Genomic DNA, 15,895 nt, shown 5'->3' with positions numbered 1-15,895 from the left:
CTGGACACAAAATGTTTTATAATGCCACCACAATATACAACAAAATAAAATTTTATCCCTTAAAAGAATTTTTTTTTAAATTCATTGTGAAGGCCAAAATTGTGATTGCAATTATTATATGATCATTTATGCAGCTTGGTGTATGTACATTATTCTGCATGGTAATAATATAATATCTAACCATATATATAAAACAATAACAATAGTGAAGCTTTGGGTAGTTGTTGACTTTCTCTACCTAGTAGAGAGTTGAGTTTTAAAGATATCATTACAAATAATCTATTAAAAATGTCTAAAATTGCACCAAAGTGTCATAGCAGTTCTTCCGACCTTTACAAATACAACCCCTGGGCTTTATCATTCGTTTCTGTTCATACAAAAGACAAATTGCCTATCCATACATCCACAGGGGAAATTAATTAGCACTACAATTCCCATTCTTTAAAAAAAAGGTTCTTCACTTCACTTCTTCACTCCTCCTGTAGCCAAAAAATATCCCGTAGCTTCAGTGAAAACGAAGGGGGAGATAAATTTACTGTTCCTAAATGGGGGCGTAATTACACTTTTGTTCCTAGAGACAAACAGAGGGAGTTCCTTTCATCCTCTGGTCAGTGGGCCCATCAGGAGAGCCCTCCCACACCGTGACAAACGTGAAGCAGCTTTCAGAACAGGGGGAAGGATCAGGAAAGTGGGGGAGCCATGAAGGGTACCGTATGGAAGAAAGCACAAAAAAGAGAATATGTAGTGCAGTGTTTAGCCTTGTCAGTTAGCTAAGTATGCAGCACTGTGACTGAAAAAGAGAAATAAATATCTCCCAAGCTCCCCAGATTACCAGGATCCGCTAATTATTTGTGCAGTTTCTCGCTCTCTGCTTCCAGCAATTACACACACAGCAGATTTTTACCTTGTTCTTCATCCTGGCCTCTACTGGTTATTTTCATCAGAACAGTTCTCTCTCTTTGTTGTTTTGTTTGATATTTCAAGGCCTGCAGGGGGAATTTTAAAACTTTTGTGTTCTCCGCAGAAAGTTCAACATCAAGTGAAAGTCCGACAGAACAATAAGACAGAGACAAGGAGGAGTAAGGCTGCGAAGGACAACAAATTGGCCTAATGCACAGTTCAAACAGTCATAAAAGCTCTCACTGGCAGGGTTTGAGGGTTGTTCTGTGGAGAACAAGGAGCCACATAAAAGCCGAAGGAACCCCTGCTAGCCCAGTGAGAATGAGCCCATGCTGTTGGGAGTGGTGGTGCTGGTTATAGTAGGGGGAGAAAGAGGGGGTCTTGTGGTTCCCCAGGGGGCATGTTTTCTCTCCCTCCCCCTGTCCTGCTCCAGTTAGTTCACTCACTCAAGACCAGACATCATCCCTCCCTCCTTCCCTCCTGCCTTCTGGCTCCACAATTGGAAGTCCATTTGCTTTGCCTGATCAGTCCCCCTTGCCATGGGCTATGTCTATCATCAGTGCACAATATTTGTAGCAGAATTTTGTATGCCCCACTTGGGAGTAGGCTATCAAGTCCAGATGGGGCTCTCCTTTTAAAAAGGCAACCGAGGCTTCAGCTTCTTCAGCTCGCACTGCCACTGGGACAGAATGCTGGAATCCAATTATTCACCTAATCAGCATCTGCTCACTCCCACCATCAGCACAATCTCTCTGTCTCTTCACACACCTCTGATGTTTTAAGCTTTTTCTGACAATCCATGAGATCCACTACATACACTTCCGCAAGGAATCGCAAAACTGAGGTGCACCAAAAAGCCTGTCTCCTTTACGATTTGGTGCCATGACTTTAGCACCCATACAAAGCTCCATGGCATCAGACATGAAAGCAAGGAGCAAAAACATTAATCTAATTGTCCTCCGCCTTGACAGCTGGACACAGGCTGGTGGCAGCAACACTGACAGAGAGGGGGAGTATCAGATGTGGAAAAAGAGTCCTTGGTTGGGACACCCATGGCCTGAGGCACCTCGCCCAGGCAGATCAATAGGCCAGAAAGATTAATGATGATGGTGTGGCGGAGGGCCAGAGCCACAGTTAGAGAACCCAAGGCCAGAATAGTGGTCAATCTGTCATCTAACATGGCTGTCAATTACTAACGCACTTAACGCTACGTGGGGCATCTGATAGCCAGAGATAGCAGGAGAGACAGTGAGGGAGAGACAGAAACAGACGGAGGGATACAGAAAGAGTAAGAGCATAATACTTAGAAGATGAATGGGCACATAATACTGTCATCGTGAGTTAAACCACTAAGGGCAGGATAGCAGCTTCTGCATTCTGCCGCACATGCTCCATCTCTTGTTCCCTTTCTTCCTCTCTCTCTCTCTCTGCCTCTCCTTTTTCAGGCGCTCGGCTGCATGCTGTAAAACTCCGGCTGTGGCCGACTGTATTTGGTTAAGAGGCGTGGAAAAGAGGCTTCCCTGCGCCACATCTGCTGCTGAGCTGGCGTTATTTATTGTGAGATGCTCTGGAGGCTTTTCAACAGCATGCGGAGATGTTTCTACTGTCACACATTAGATATTACAGGACAGAGCACAAAGACTATGTTAGCTGTTAGCTAACTGCCCTTGCCTATTGCAGGTGGAACAGAGGCTTTTGAACCGATACAAACAGAGAGTAACTGAAACACTACATGGCATAAGGCCTGATCTACATTTAAACAGACTGTATGACTGGACAAAGAGAGCAAAAGAGGGGGAGCGTAGGGCGCAACAACTCATCTTTATCGGTTTCAAGGGCATAAATCTCTATGGTCTCAGCTCTTAAACAAATACAAATATGATCACAGGGAGAGAAAAAACAAAGGCTGTGGAGTGGGGAGCGACATGGCTGGTGCCTCCTAAGTGCCTGCCATTTTTCCATCTGTGTTGATTCTTTTAAGAGGAGAGGAGAGGGAGACAGCCGTCGTGGCTGCACAAAACGACTGCCGGGATGCAACCATCTTTTGGGTTGAGGGAGAGGGCCGTGTTGTGAATCAGTCTGGCTGTGGATGCTATTAAATCAAGGATAGAGACTTTTTTCTCTAATCTTTAAAAAAAAAAAAAAAAAGAATATAATAAACCTTATTTGGATGGGCTTAGCAGAAGGAAAACATGGCAAAATAATGTAAGAGAGAGGACAAAGTAGATGAGTACTTTCACATTGAGGTAACAAAGGACAGAAATAGATACACATACAGAACAAAACAGGGAAAAAACATACCAGCAACCAGATTCCCACCGTATTTTTAGATTGTTGGTGAATCAAAATCTGCTTTGTAGTTTTGTAAACCTATCATGATGTTAGCCATTCCAGCTATTTTGCTGTTATAACTGTAAAATAGGATATGCTGCGAGCTAAAAGAGAGAGTGATGGCATCTCATGCTGCATTTCAACACCATACAAACACCCAAACAGACTTGTGAAGATGCACAGAGAAAAAGATGGGATTCACAAAGATGTCCTCACCCTGCATCTGGTAACTGTAAGGGGCCTGTCCTGTCTGCGGCGTGGTGAAGCCGGAGCTGTAGCTTAGGAAGCCCGTCTGTCCCGGGGATTGGGACTGGCTCAGACCCCCCTCCGTCTTTATGCCTGCCCACAATGGACCTAAATCAGTTAGTGACACCAGATCGGTTTGATGCACAGACAACAGTCAACACACAAGTTTAAATTACACTGGACACAGCAAAGGGACACAGCCTGTGTGTTAGCATAACACGCTAATCACAATGGTGATTAATGCTTGTTTAATTTTATGTTATTATTATTATTATTATTATTATTATTATTATTATTATTATTATTATTATTATTATCATCATCATCATCTTCTAAGATAGGTAATCTGTGAAAAGATGCACAATTAATAAAACATTCTGCTTGTGTTTGGGAGTTACACTGGCCACTGCTTACATTGAATCAGTCACCATTCAAATAAACAGTATAAATTCCTCCACATATTGGAGAGTCTTTTGGGGTCAAAACACTCTAAAGACTTTGGACAAATAAAGCCTTCAGTGAGCCATGTACTCTGTGCTTTCTCTTGCAATGCCAGGAGAAACCAGTTTTTGTTTTCAGATTTTTATCACTAATCTTTCAGATCTATCCGAACAGCTTGACAAGCAAATTCTGTTTTATTGCAGTGAAGGAGAATATGCAGGCACTAAATAACAACTCAGCATCTCTGCTGCTCTTGCTTTACTGGAGGAATTGTGGGAACATGGTTTGTTATGAGCAAGGTTTTGGTCCTGACCTTACGGAAGGAAAAATATTTAGTTTAGAAGTAGTTTTCTCCCCCTATGCAGGGATACAATGTAAAGAGCATTGGGATTATTAACATGCAACTTTTAGCAAGAAAAGAGGAGGTTATGATGTGCGTTAGAGAAATCTTACCATAGGCTGGGATGCCATAGGGCTGGCCAGGCTGGGGGTAGCTAGCATAAGCTGCGGCCTGCTGCATTCCTGTGGTGTACTGCGTCTGCCCATACGCAGCCATATTTTGGGATGAAGGGGTAGGAAGAATATGCGGATATGTTCTGCTATTTGAGAAAGGAAACAAAAGACAAAAAGTGAGAAAGGAAGGCAGGAAGAAAGGGAACATATTTTACCCCTAAAACCATAACACACACTTTGCTAACTGACAAATTCCTTGTGATTGTGCTACTTCATTTTAAACACCGAGCCAAGCTGTAAGACAGATAGCATCGCACAGCTCATATACATATTGAAAGAACAATAAATGGCAAAGGAAATTTTTGCAAGATAATAATTACAACAGATTTCAGAGTGCGCAAGCTGCAGACATCCAGGCAAACAAAGCCAGTCGAAAACCTCCGATCTAGCAGAAGGATCTAATTAAAGATCCAAATGAAGTTGGATGCTGCTTATTTTTTAAAGAAAAATAAAAGAAGCCTTACTTGGAAGGGTAAATCTGTGGAGAGAACTGGTGAGTTTGTCTTGGGCTGAAGCCACTGGTTCCAATAGCTGAGAGTTAAAAAGAAAAGAGGCAAGCACATATTTAAACATTAAGAAATAAGGTAAATATTATCTTTTGCCAACAGAACTTCTGGAATCCAAGGAAACAGTAATTACATTGCATTACTCTATTTATTTCGGTAACCTTATTTAAGGTTGAAAACCGGAGAGCAATACTGAAGTAAAATAATCAGGTAAAAACATCAGGTTTTTCTGCTGACCCGCGTATCTCTGAGATACTTCTGGGCTGCTATGACGACCACTGGTGTAAACACACACAGGATGGTCTGAATCAGTCTCGGCCTGCAGCTTCAGTTCCCTTGGCCTTTCAAGCCATAACCACATTGGAAGTGACATCACTGATTGCAGGTAATGAGTGCTACTGCATAATCATTCCTTCATTAAGCGTACGACTATGTGGTTCAACTTGTGAAAATTCAGCCACAAATAACTCACAGAAGTACACTTGTTTTGAATCTGCAGTAAGAGTTATAAAAACACACACAGTGTAAAGTAACACCTCAAATAAATGTTAATTCACATTAGTGTTGTGGTGAATGTTATCTGCAGGCTTCAGGTCCAAAATTTTAAATATCACTTCAGGGAGATAAAAAAGTAAAATAAATAAAGTCAAACATTTCTAACACACCAGAGATCCAGCCTGCAAGACTTCAGTTACCAACTTGACAGTGTTGTACCATTATTGGTTTTAATTTAAATCAATAATTTTTGAAATAGCAGGCATAATTTATTGCAAATTAATATCTAAATTTGTAATAAAACACAACAGATGGACTTATAAATGAATAAATTAAAGTTTGATAATACATCTACATTTGATCACATTCACTCAAAAAATCCAAACAATTCAGGCAACAATCACAGTCGTGCCGCATTACTTGCATATAACTGCAGAGGAGTGGCACAGTTTTGAAACTTCTGTCTAATTGGTCGTGACATGTAAAATAAGGGATTTGGTTGCGGGGGAGCGCTAACTGTATGTAACTGTATGCTGTAACCCCTCACACACGTTATTAATATTGAACACTTTTCCCACATCAGCAGCACCTGCCACTGGACAAAACCTGCTCTTCTGAACGGAGCTTTGGGTTTCCCTGTGGAGGATATGGGGTATAAGATTACTAACTTTCATTAATATTGTCAGAGACAAAAGTCATAGCAGTGATTTATGCGCTTCTAGCGTTAAGTATCAAGTACTTAGTTAAACAGTTAAGGAAATACAGGAAAATTAGCAGCAAGATAATACCATGCACAGTTGGATGCAGTACTATTAATACATGTTTACAGAAAATATAAGAGTGCTGCAGAATGACATAGATACTGGTGAAGGTTGAAAAAATAAATAAACTAAAAAATGATCACATTAGTGATTATTTCTTTTACAATTCCTACAATGCTCATTATACTCTGAGGTCTTGGTTTTATTTAGCGATGCCCCTGTGTGTGTGTTTATGTGCGTGTGTGTGTGATGTTCCTGTGCTGAGCGGAGGGTGTGAAAACCCTGGCTCTGACAGGGTGATAGGGTAACAGCCCATGGAGAGCGAGGGCCACTGGGACGCCATGTCACTCCACTGGACAGACAGGCTCAGTGCATTACAGATCATAATTCAGTACTCACTGGTATGGGAACTAGCACTGCTTACACTCACACACACACACACAACACACACATGTGCAAGCAAGCACAGCATATAAATATGCTGACAAAGGTAAGGTAAGAGTCGCTTGTTCTTAAACACTCACACACTATATTGGTGTTTTAGCTGCAGGGACACTTCCTGGGGCCCGGCTTATCAGTCACCCATCTCTAGGCTCATCTCTCACTCATCAGTTCTGCAGCGCGCGCGCGCACAAACACACACACACACACACACACACACACACACACACACACACCAGTCCTCCCTCCTCTAACCTCACCTGATCCTGAGAAGCTGTCTAGAGAGGTGTCTGCTACTGAGGTGGCGATTTCGCTGCTGCTCATTGGCTCGGTTTTAACTGCAAACAAAGAAGCCACATTGTCACCAAATGCACCAAATCAAGTCTGGAAAAAAGAAAGACAAATAAAAAAGATCAGATAAATGTCTTACTACCTCAGGCTATCAGATTTTCACATTCAACAAATTATGTTTTGAAAATACAGCAAAAAAAGTTACTCAGTGTAAAATAAAAACAGGGAGGGAGTAGTCAAACAACATTCCAACAGTATGTACAATAATGTCAGAAAATTTGAATGCATTATTAACACATTACACGTTACATCTGTATCAGTTCAAACGGTTTATAGATGTATTTTTTAATTTTATTATTATCATCTTTATTCTTTTTGATGTGATTTATCTGATGGTACCATTTCCTAACGTAAAGCTTACGAAATAATTAAAAATAATAATTTTAAAGATTCATATAAATCAAACTTTAATTTGACAGTACATTTTACTTATCAAAAATACTTAAGTCCTACATTATCATTTACATTTAATGAGAAATTACTGGCTTATCAGTACTTAAATGTAGCATGAAAGAGTCACAGATAAAAAAAAAAGAGCTCCGCAGGGATGTAATGTCAAGGAAACGTATGGTGTATAAAATCTTTTTAAGAGTGTAGTGAAAGCTGTTTGACCTTTGCTCGATTATACAGCTCAGCGCTAGATCTGTAAAGACAATTTCACAGCTTTCTGACAGCTCAGGAATCTTTGAAATCAATCCATTTCACTTCAGGCGAGCTGGAGGATTTTTTTCCCTTCTTTTTTTTGGCAAAACAAATTGACAATGTGGGCAAGGGAGTCATGCTCAGTGGAATCCCTCATGGTTGAAGAAGCCATTTGCTGTCATGTTTTACATGTTTCCGCTATGCTCGTTCAGTGCAGAAACATATGTTGACGAAGGGCAATTCTTTTGAACAACACACCGATGACAAAATAGTGGTATGGTGCATGCATAAACTAGCACACACTCAGCTCACAGAGCACACAATAACCTCTGTATTCAGGAAACAGCACGGAACGTCCAAATGAAAATAAAATAAACAGTATGCAAGTTCACAATCTGACCATTCATTGACAAGAGACTCAAATCCAGTTGGTGTCAAACCATGCTTGAAACAGAATACCACAACAATTACAGCAAATACCGAAGAGTTTCTGAATGAAAGGCACAATAGTTGAGGCAACATAATTTGGCAGCTGATAAATAGTGTATTTTTGGAAGAAATTAAATTTCTTCATCAGTGAAGTAGGTGGTTCAAAAAGGTAAACTACAAAGACTGCTTTCATTCTTGCTATCAGTTGAGTTGGGGAAAACACCAAGTATTGTCCTTTCATTGTGTCACTAAGAGTAGACAAACCTGCAGCGGACTGTGAGTTAGAACCTAACAACCAGTCTGCAGTGGTAAGCATTGTGATGTTATCACCTATGGGAAAGAAAGAATGGCAAAGGGACACATGACAGTCTGCACCATGTCTACGGGAGGTAGGGGGTATGGGGGGGGGTTAATAACTCACGTGTTGGTTTGTGACATGGGCATGACTGCTTCACTAAACAAAGGCTCAGATTTAAGCACAGGTGAATCACCTGAGTAAATAACTATGTACAGTAGAGACCTCATGCAAAACTCCATAATTTCCATGCTGTGGGCTTTGAATAATTACATGGTTACTTAAATAAACAGCTAATAGTCACTGGAAAACAACAACTAGTAGCACTGAATTGTTTAAGCTAGAAATGGTAGGGCAGCAAATAGTCTGTGTGATGCAAAATAATTTACATTGCAAACCAGCAAATAGTGCATTCTCTCCATTGTTTCACTGGCTGTTTAATACTATATTACTGCAAAAACCTATTGGCAATTCACCCTAAAAAAAAAAATTCTACGCAACAACACTTACATTAGATTTATTGCTAACTACGCTGAATCACTTTCAGATTACGAAGTCAGTTTCACATTTTTTTATTTAAGAATTACATACAAGACAGAGAGAACAATTGAAGAGCAACAGCCCCGCACACATACCTTCAGTGCCATTGGGTGTCATGGAATTGTTATTGATGTGGGAGTTGTCGAGGTTGGGACCATTAGGAGATTCACTGCTTCCACTTACTCGGCTGTGAGGACTGGCTAAATCCTGCATTTCCATAGACCTGACGAGACACACACGCACACACAGCAAATCAAATTACACATATCACTCTGGTTTCAGGGAAGACACACAGCTCTGATACACAATGCAGTGTACACAATATGCATAATCCAGTAGTCCAGTTTTAGATAAATAAAATAGTGATGATAATACAAAGTTAAAAAGTAATCCTGAGTTGCTAAGTAAAAAAAAATTCCATTAAAATTATATATAAAATCTACAATTCACTGCAATTTTACTGACCATGCACGTGATATTTTCAATTATATTTGACATAATGACAATTTTATGCAATGCCAAATGACAAGGATAAAATTAACACATGCAAATGAAGGAAATGTACAAGGCAAAATGTGACACACACACACACACACACACAAAGAAAAACAGAGTTGAACTGCAAGCTATGAAATGAATAGTAAACATTTTGACATTTTGTTTGTGATTTCTCTCATTACAACAATCTCACTGCATGTTTTACATGATGTGAACACAAAGTGTTTACTGTCAATTTACTCTGATGTATCTTAAAGCAAAAATGGCCTTAAGTGTATATCGTTTTGTGTGGTATCGAAGACTGTTAACAGATGTTTGCTGGTTTGAGGCAAGGGTTAATATGCCTGTTAAAAGTGCAGCACTCTTCTTGATTATAAGAGCCCATGCTTCAGTGATGGGCAGATGAGAAGCTCATGAGGCATGTGTTTGCTCTGGCAAGCTCCTTAATTGTTTCTGTGTTTATACAAAAGACCACGCCACTGAAAACATTATTCTATCTTCTCATTTGCGCGCTCAAAGGATTTGATAGAGTATAGACAATGGAGTAGAAAGAAGGCACGAGTGATTTAAAAAGTACGGCCACAAACTCCAGACCTCATTTGTCTCTGCCACTGTTCTCATTGCAATAGTAAGTTAATGAAATTAGGACAAAATGTTTTGTACATTATACTGCCATTTCCAATTATATTCCAGAGTTCTGGGTATCTCTGCTATCGATACACATTGGCCTTTTACACAAGGCCACAAAGATGAGTAGTCTGAGTGCTATCAGATGGCACGAAGAAACCAGAATTATGAGATAAAAAGATTAAATTATGATACGCATTTACTCTATTTAAGATGATATTATAATGTTATGATATTATGATACTTTGCAGTATAACTTGGCAAATGTAGTCCTTTCTTGCGGTTCAAGTCCAATTGAATTATTAACAGGGAAAAATATATTTTTAAGCATTATATTACAAACCAAAACAACTAAGATACAAGTAATAAAAATCAGTAATCATAAAAAAACAATGATACAAAAGGCTAAGTCAGTCTTCTTCACACATACTCCAATAATGGAAGCTCCATTGTCCTTTTCCCAGAAGTATATTAATTTACTTCTCTCCTAAAAATATCACACCCTCCAAGCATACAACAACACAGAGGTACAAATATAAGTACATTAAGGATCATCCAGAAGAAACTAACCCGATTTCCACATTTCACACTGACTACTTAATCTGGTTTTCTCCTCCTTTGCCCAAACTTTTTTCTCATTAGCTGAGGTCTAAACAGCCTTCGCTATCTCCAATCAGTCAACACAGTAAGCTGAGAGAAGTTGACAGTTGTTTAGCAGATGGTCTTAGGCAATCTCTGATGCCACGCAGAGAGGTGCATGTCTCTGATGCTGCTGGCATTGGCTCCACTGTGTTCTTACCTGGACCTAGATGCCTTTGAGTCCTCACAAACCACACACTTTTTGTATCCTGCCTCCACCTGCCCCAGCAGAAACAATGTCACTCCTTGTTATTGCAGCTCGATGTCACAGTCCAGAGCCATCCATGACACAAAAAGGCTTGTCTGAGAAAACATTATTGTTATTCTGGAGCAGAATGGGAAGAGAGGGCTAGCGGGGGAACAGAGGCGCACATTGTCTCTCTCCGAGCCGCAGCCCTACTCTACTGTTGTTTCCTCCTCCAGGTCCTCCCTCCTCCCTGAGCAAGGGGAGCACAGCCAAATGACGGAAAGGTGATTCATCATTGGTCTACGACAGCTGCAAACTGGATTAGCCCTCCCCCAATCAACATGCAAAGCGGCTTAGCCAAGGTAAGCACAGGAAGATGGGGGGGGGTGAAGGTAGGCAAAAGGGTGAGGGGTTGGGGAGAGCAGGGGCTGAGGGGCAGCAGAGGGTGGAAGAGCCTGCCCGCTTTCCTGCTGCTGGAAGGAAGATGGGACTTGTTGAGCAGAGACAAGTCAAGCGTGACACCCCTAGCATCTTCAGCAGATCTTTCATCTGCAATTGACACTATCTGAAATTTATCAGCACTCCCCCTCCCGGCATACTGACAGGTCCTAATGACTGTCAGGGCTGCTTCCCGCGGGCCTGCCCCAGCCTGGGGCCATGGCACAGCACCGAAATACACACTTCCTAACTTCACAGCCTATTCACAATAGACAGAAAGGCAGAAAGAGAACAATATAAATCTTTTCCTTCTCTGTGGTAACAAAAATCTCATGTCTTTTTCTGTTTTTGTTCTGTCTTTTTCTTTAGCACACAGAGACACATAACTCATGCCTGTATGTCTGCATGTGTACACATACACTTATGCACAGGCCACTTCAGAGGCCCCCAGATCAGTGGTGCAAATGCACATACACACACACACACACACACACACACACACACACACACACTTACATACAAAGGGCACTTTAGAGGGCCCCAGATCAGTGGTGCATCTCAGACAATGAACGAGACGGGAAACAAGAACACGGAGAGCATATGGAGCCACATATGTTTCCTATGACGCTACGAATGCCTCTATTACTCTCCTTTAGCTGACAGTTACATTTTGCTGTCCACTCCTGCTCTGCTCGTCTCTCTCCAAACATCAAGCAGAGCCATATACTTGCATGGCTATAACACTATATTAGACCTGACTCCAGCCCACCATGGGAATACAGGGTCCAGAAAAGGTCAAAGTTATTCAACTGGTCAGGAAAAAGACATATAAAGCCTTTTTTCAAAAATCCTGGCATGATTTTTTAATGGCTGACTGTTTACATGAGCCAGGGTAACCTGAGCTGCATGGTCTTAAGTTTTTTTTCTTCTTTTTTTTCCCCAACAGGCTTTGCTCTTCACACCAAGGCAAAGCCTTCATGAATACCATTCCAGCTTTACAATTTGCCTACTCTCCCACTGCTTATGGTACAGCCATCTTAGCAAAAAAAAAAAAAAAAAAAAAAAAAAAAAACAACAACCCGAAAAACAGAAAATTCATTCTCACTTTAGAAGTTATGGACAACAGCAGTGCCTCCCCCTGGCATTTCCCAAAAAATATGCAGAGGATGTTAAAAAAAAAACCCCAAACCAAAACAAAAAATATCAATGGAAAAGAACATCCACAGAGGTAAAAGCCATAAAGACGAAAGAGAAACATATTTTGCCACAGCACATTAACAGCGATCACAGAGTTGGGGGAAGTTGTGGAGAGAGTGTGTTGTGGTGGAGAGATGTGGTATGGTGTGTGTGTGTGTGTGTGTGGTGGCTGGTTTCTCTGCTCAGCAGTGCAGGCCAATGAAGCCATTACCATGCTGATGTCTCAGCCATTGCCAGCAGGTGAAGCCAGCAGGTGAAACCAGCCAGGTAAAGAGAGGCAGGGGGAGTAAGAAAGATGGGAGGAGGACAAGGGGGAGGGGTCAGGGATTTAAAAGCAAAAACAAGCCTTTCTTCTGCGGCGCTAAATATTTATTGTTAAAAAAAAAAAGGGGGTTGCATTCAGCATCTTTGATGTGCTTCTTAGTTCAACCTGAACTGCCAGGTCTTTGAAGCTAACAAGAACAAAGCCAGGCTAGATGAAGCGCTGGAAGTGTCATCAAGAAAAAAGAAATGCCACAACACGCTTCACTCACGGTTGTTTGCTGGCCCTTTTGTTTCGCTTTACTTATTTCAAGACCTGCGTTTCCAAAGCCACAGCCACAGCCAAGCTTTTAGCATAGATCATCTCAGCATGCAGGCTGTCTGACCCGGCACAAATCGTTTCTTCACCTTTGCTACATATTTCGTTACTATTCAGCCAAGAGTTGCCAATTTCAAATGGAATTGTTATTTCACCTGCAAACTTTTGACAGATTTGTTCAAAAGTATTTTCACATATTACAGTTTACTGTTGCAAATAAAAATAATCAAACCAAAGATGACACTGAAAAAGATTTATGAGTGAATATGGTTTGTTTATTTCCATTCTCCACTCCTTGTGTCATCCTTAATATATATTAATTTTAAAGGGCATAGTCCATAGTCCTTTGAATTTTACAGTCTATGTAAGCCATGTGTTGTGAGTTACAACTTTTGAAAAACAATGCTTTAATCAAAATCTAACTTTAAAACAACTAATCCCCACTTAAGCTGGTCAGCTGAATCCACATGGTGGCCCAGGAAAAATAAATCCACTCTCAAAGAATGTAGATGCAGACAACAATTGGACACAGATGTGAGTGGAATAAGGCACAGTTTACAAAATGCTACACTTCACTTGTGTCTCTATACGTGGCCGAAAAAATGATGGCTGCCAACAACTGCAACATTAAATAGCTTGGTGTTTTTTATGCTCAAAAGTAAAGTATTTTAGATAAGACAACCATTGCACAGTTTTTTATAAAATGGATGGACATTTGAAATTATATGGTGGGGTAGTTTTGAACAATGGGGACACTTTTCTAAACCTGTTTTCTGACAGACAAAAAGAAAATTTGTTATTAAAATATTATAACAGCACTAGAAAACGTAATAATTTAAAACAAAACTTTTTTAGTTAAAATGACATGAAATATTAAATTTTATTTTTATATGCTATTAACATTTATTTATACAGATGCACTGTACTGGTTTGATACACAAATGAGACTTACAGCGACAAATTATTAAAGGACATGGTTCTTCACACACAATTTTAAATTTTGTACTTGTCTGTAATTAAAAGCACAATTATTAACAGATGTGCTATGCAATTTGTCTCTCTCATTTGGTTCAATCTGACATGGTGCTCCAGCAATTCACTCAATAGCTACATTAAATATGTGTTCTTCAACCTTCAAAATTATTTCCAGAAGGCCAGTTCACCTTTGAGGGGTCATCAAACAAGATTTAAGGTGCACATTTTATCACAACCTGCCTACCACCGTGACCACCGCAGAACGAGAGAGGCTTTACACACAAAGATGAAAGAAAGTCCAGTGAGAAGTCTTAACGATTGTATCACTTTAATGCTCGTGGCTTGTTATTCTAATTCCTTTAAAATCTGAGACAGTAATCTACTATGTTAGTAAAATTATAATCTACGCAGGATAGGAAGCAGAGGAAATTCTAAAATTGATTAGTTCATATCAACATTGCAGAAGGTAATAAAGTTGCAGTTTTAAATATTTTAAGAAGCAATACATTTTATAGGCATGTTGTACTACACCATACATTTGAAGTACAATGCAATCCCTTTGAATACAATTTCTGTTTAGACTTTCAACTCAGCGGCTTCCTTATTATCTTGCGCAACATATACATATTGCCATTTACAAACAAACACACAAGTGGGTATTAGTGATTGAGGACCTCTAATGGCAATCAACAGAAATCTTTAAAGCTCATTTCCTGTTCTTTCAGCCACATATTTCAGATCCAAACAGTGGCGTGTTAACAAAATAACACCCCACAGTATTTAGTAAACAACCACTACCCACTAATCACCCACTATGGGCTACTTAATAGGAGGTCCCCTATTTCCTTCTTTTTCTCGCGCTCTCTCTCCCCCCTCTCTCTCTTCCTCACAAATAGCTGGATCAATTAGCCCTCTGTGTCTTTCACCATTTTCAATCTGCTCTCTGAGAGAAGAGGACAAGCTCGACCGGCTAGACACATCTACACGGAAGGCATCAGGCCTTGGGCAAACAATGCCACCGTCACTCCTGCTTGTACACACTGCTGCTACACATGCATGGAGCTCCGCAGCCAGGCAGAGAGACCCTGGTCTCTGCCTGCGTAAAGCAAATACACAGTGTAAACAGCCCCAAATCAGCCTGCTCATTATCTGTTAATTGGATAAATAAGGTTATTGTGTGAGTGAATGGTTGCAGCAGGCGGTCACACACACACTGTCATGTTTGTCTACACAGAGCGGAGGCCACTCTGCAAGCAGTCTGGCTCACTAGCCTATCCTAACCTCTCTATTTCCTCTCTTTCATCTACTAACACACACCTTTCTAAACACCGAAAAGCGCAGGCGTTTGAAAATGACAGGAATTAGAGGATGAAAAAGGAAAGAGGAAAAAAAGCACAATTTGAGAGAGATGAAATGTCCTTCACTCTCTCACACACACACACACACACACACACACACACACACACACACACACACACACACAATAATTCCCTAACTTGTGATGTAAGCCTGTGATCATACACAGAACATTAAACCAGAACATCCTTCAATTAGAGAGGCTAGTGATTACAGCGGGTGAGTCATCTTTACTACACGAGAAATACTGGCGAGCGGAGACGCAGCACGGCCGGGAGTCGAGGCCTGTTGTCTTGGTTCAGACTCTGAGAGGCTCTCAGGTCTCCTCGCAGCATTCCTGGCCTCAGCAGATGGCATTAGATGTCAACTGCTTTAACTGTGTTGGTTATGTTTGTTCTGCCAGTCAAAAAGGGACTCCTGCAGGGACCAGCATGTTTTCTTTGCCTGATCAAAAATGTAAACTCTGCCAAGCAGAAGACGATCCCATGTTTCAAAATTTGGATTTGC

At 40.6% G+C, this 15,895-nt stretch overlaps 1 protein-coding gene across 12 annotated transcripts in view; it reads right to left on the bottom strand.

Annotated features, from left to right (window-relative positions):
• eya1 (EYA transcriptional coactivator and phosphatase 1) overlaps positions 1–15,895 on the bottom strand; it is a 62,760-nt gene that overhangs the window by 22,979 nt on the left and 23,886 nt on the right. For 3 of the 12 annotated variants that reach the window (XM_044176955.1, XM_044176956.1, XM_044176953.1), the window contains 6 exons: positions 8,987–9,114; positions 8,321–8,386; positions 6,895–6,972; positions 4,896–4,962; positions 4,372–4,517; positions 3,448–3,585 (listed from right to left, as the gene is read on the bottom strand). In XM_044176955.1, the coding sequence (XP_044032890.1) occupies positions 3,448–3,585; positions 4,372–4,517; positions 4,896–4,962; positions 6,895–6,972; positions 8,321–8,386; positions 8,987–9,110 (619 nt within the window). In that variant the 5' untranslated portion in view covers positions 9,111–9,114. Of the gene's footprint in view, positions 1–3,447; positions 3,586–4,371; positions 4,518–4,895; positions 4,963–6,894; positions 7,019–8,320; positions 8,387–8,986; positions 9,118–10,815; positions 11,099–15,895 lie in introns of those variants that run through there. The other 9 variants (XM_044176954.1, XM_044176958.1, XM_044176957.1 and 6 more) reach the window with 9 other exon arrangements.

Source organism: Siniperca chuatsi, linkage group LG19, assembly GCF_020085105.1.
Source record: "Siniperca chuatsi isolate FFG_IHB_CAS linkage group LG19, ASM2008510v1, whole genome shotgun sequence".
Classification (NCBI taxonomy): domain Eukaryota; kingdom Metazoa; phylum Chordata; class Actinopteri; order Centrarchiformes; family Sinipercidae; genus Siniperca; species Siniperca chuatsi.
The sequence above is the reverse complement of the archived record's forward strand: the minus strand, read 5'-3'. Positions and strand labels throughout refer to the sequence as shown.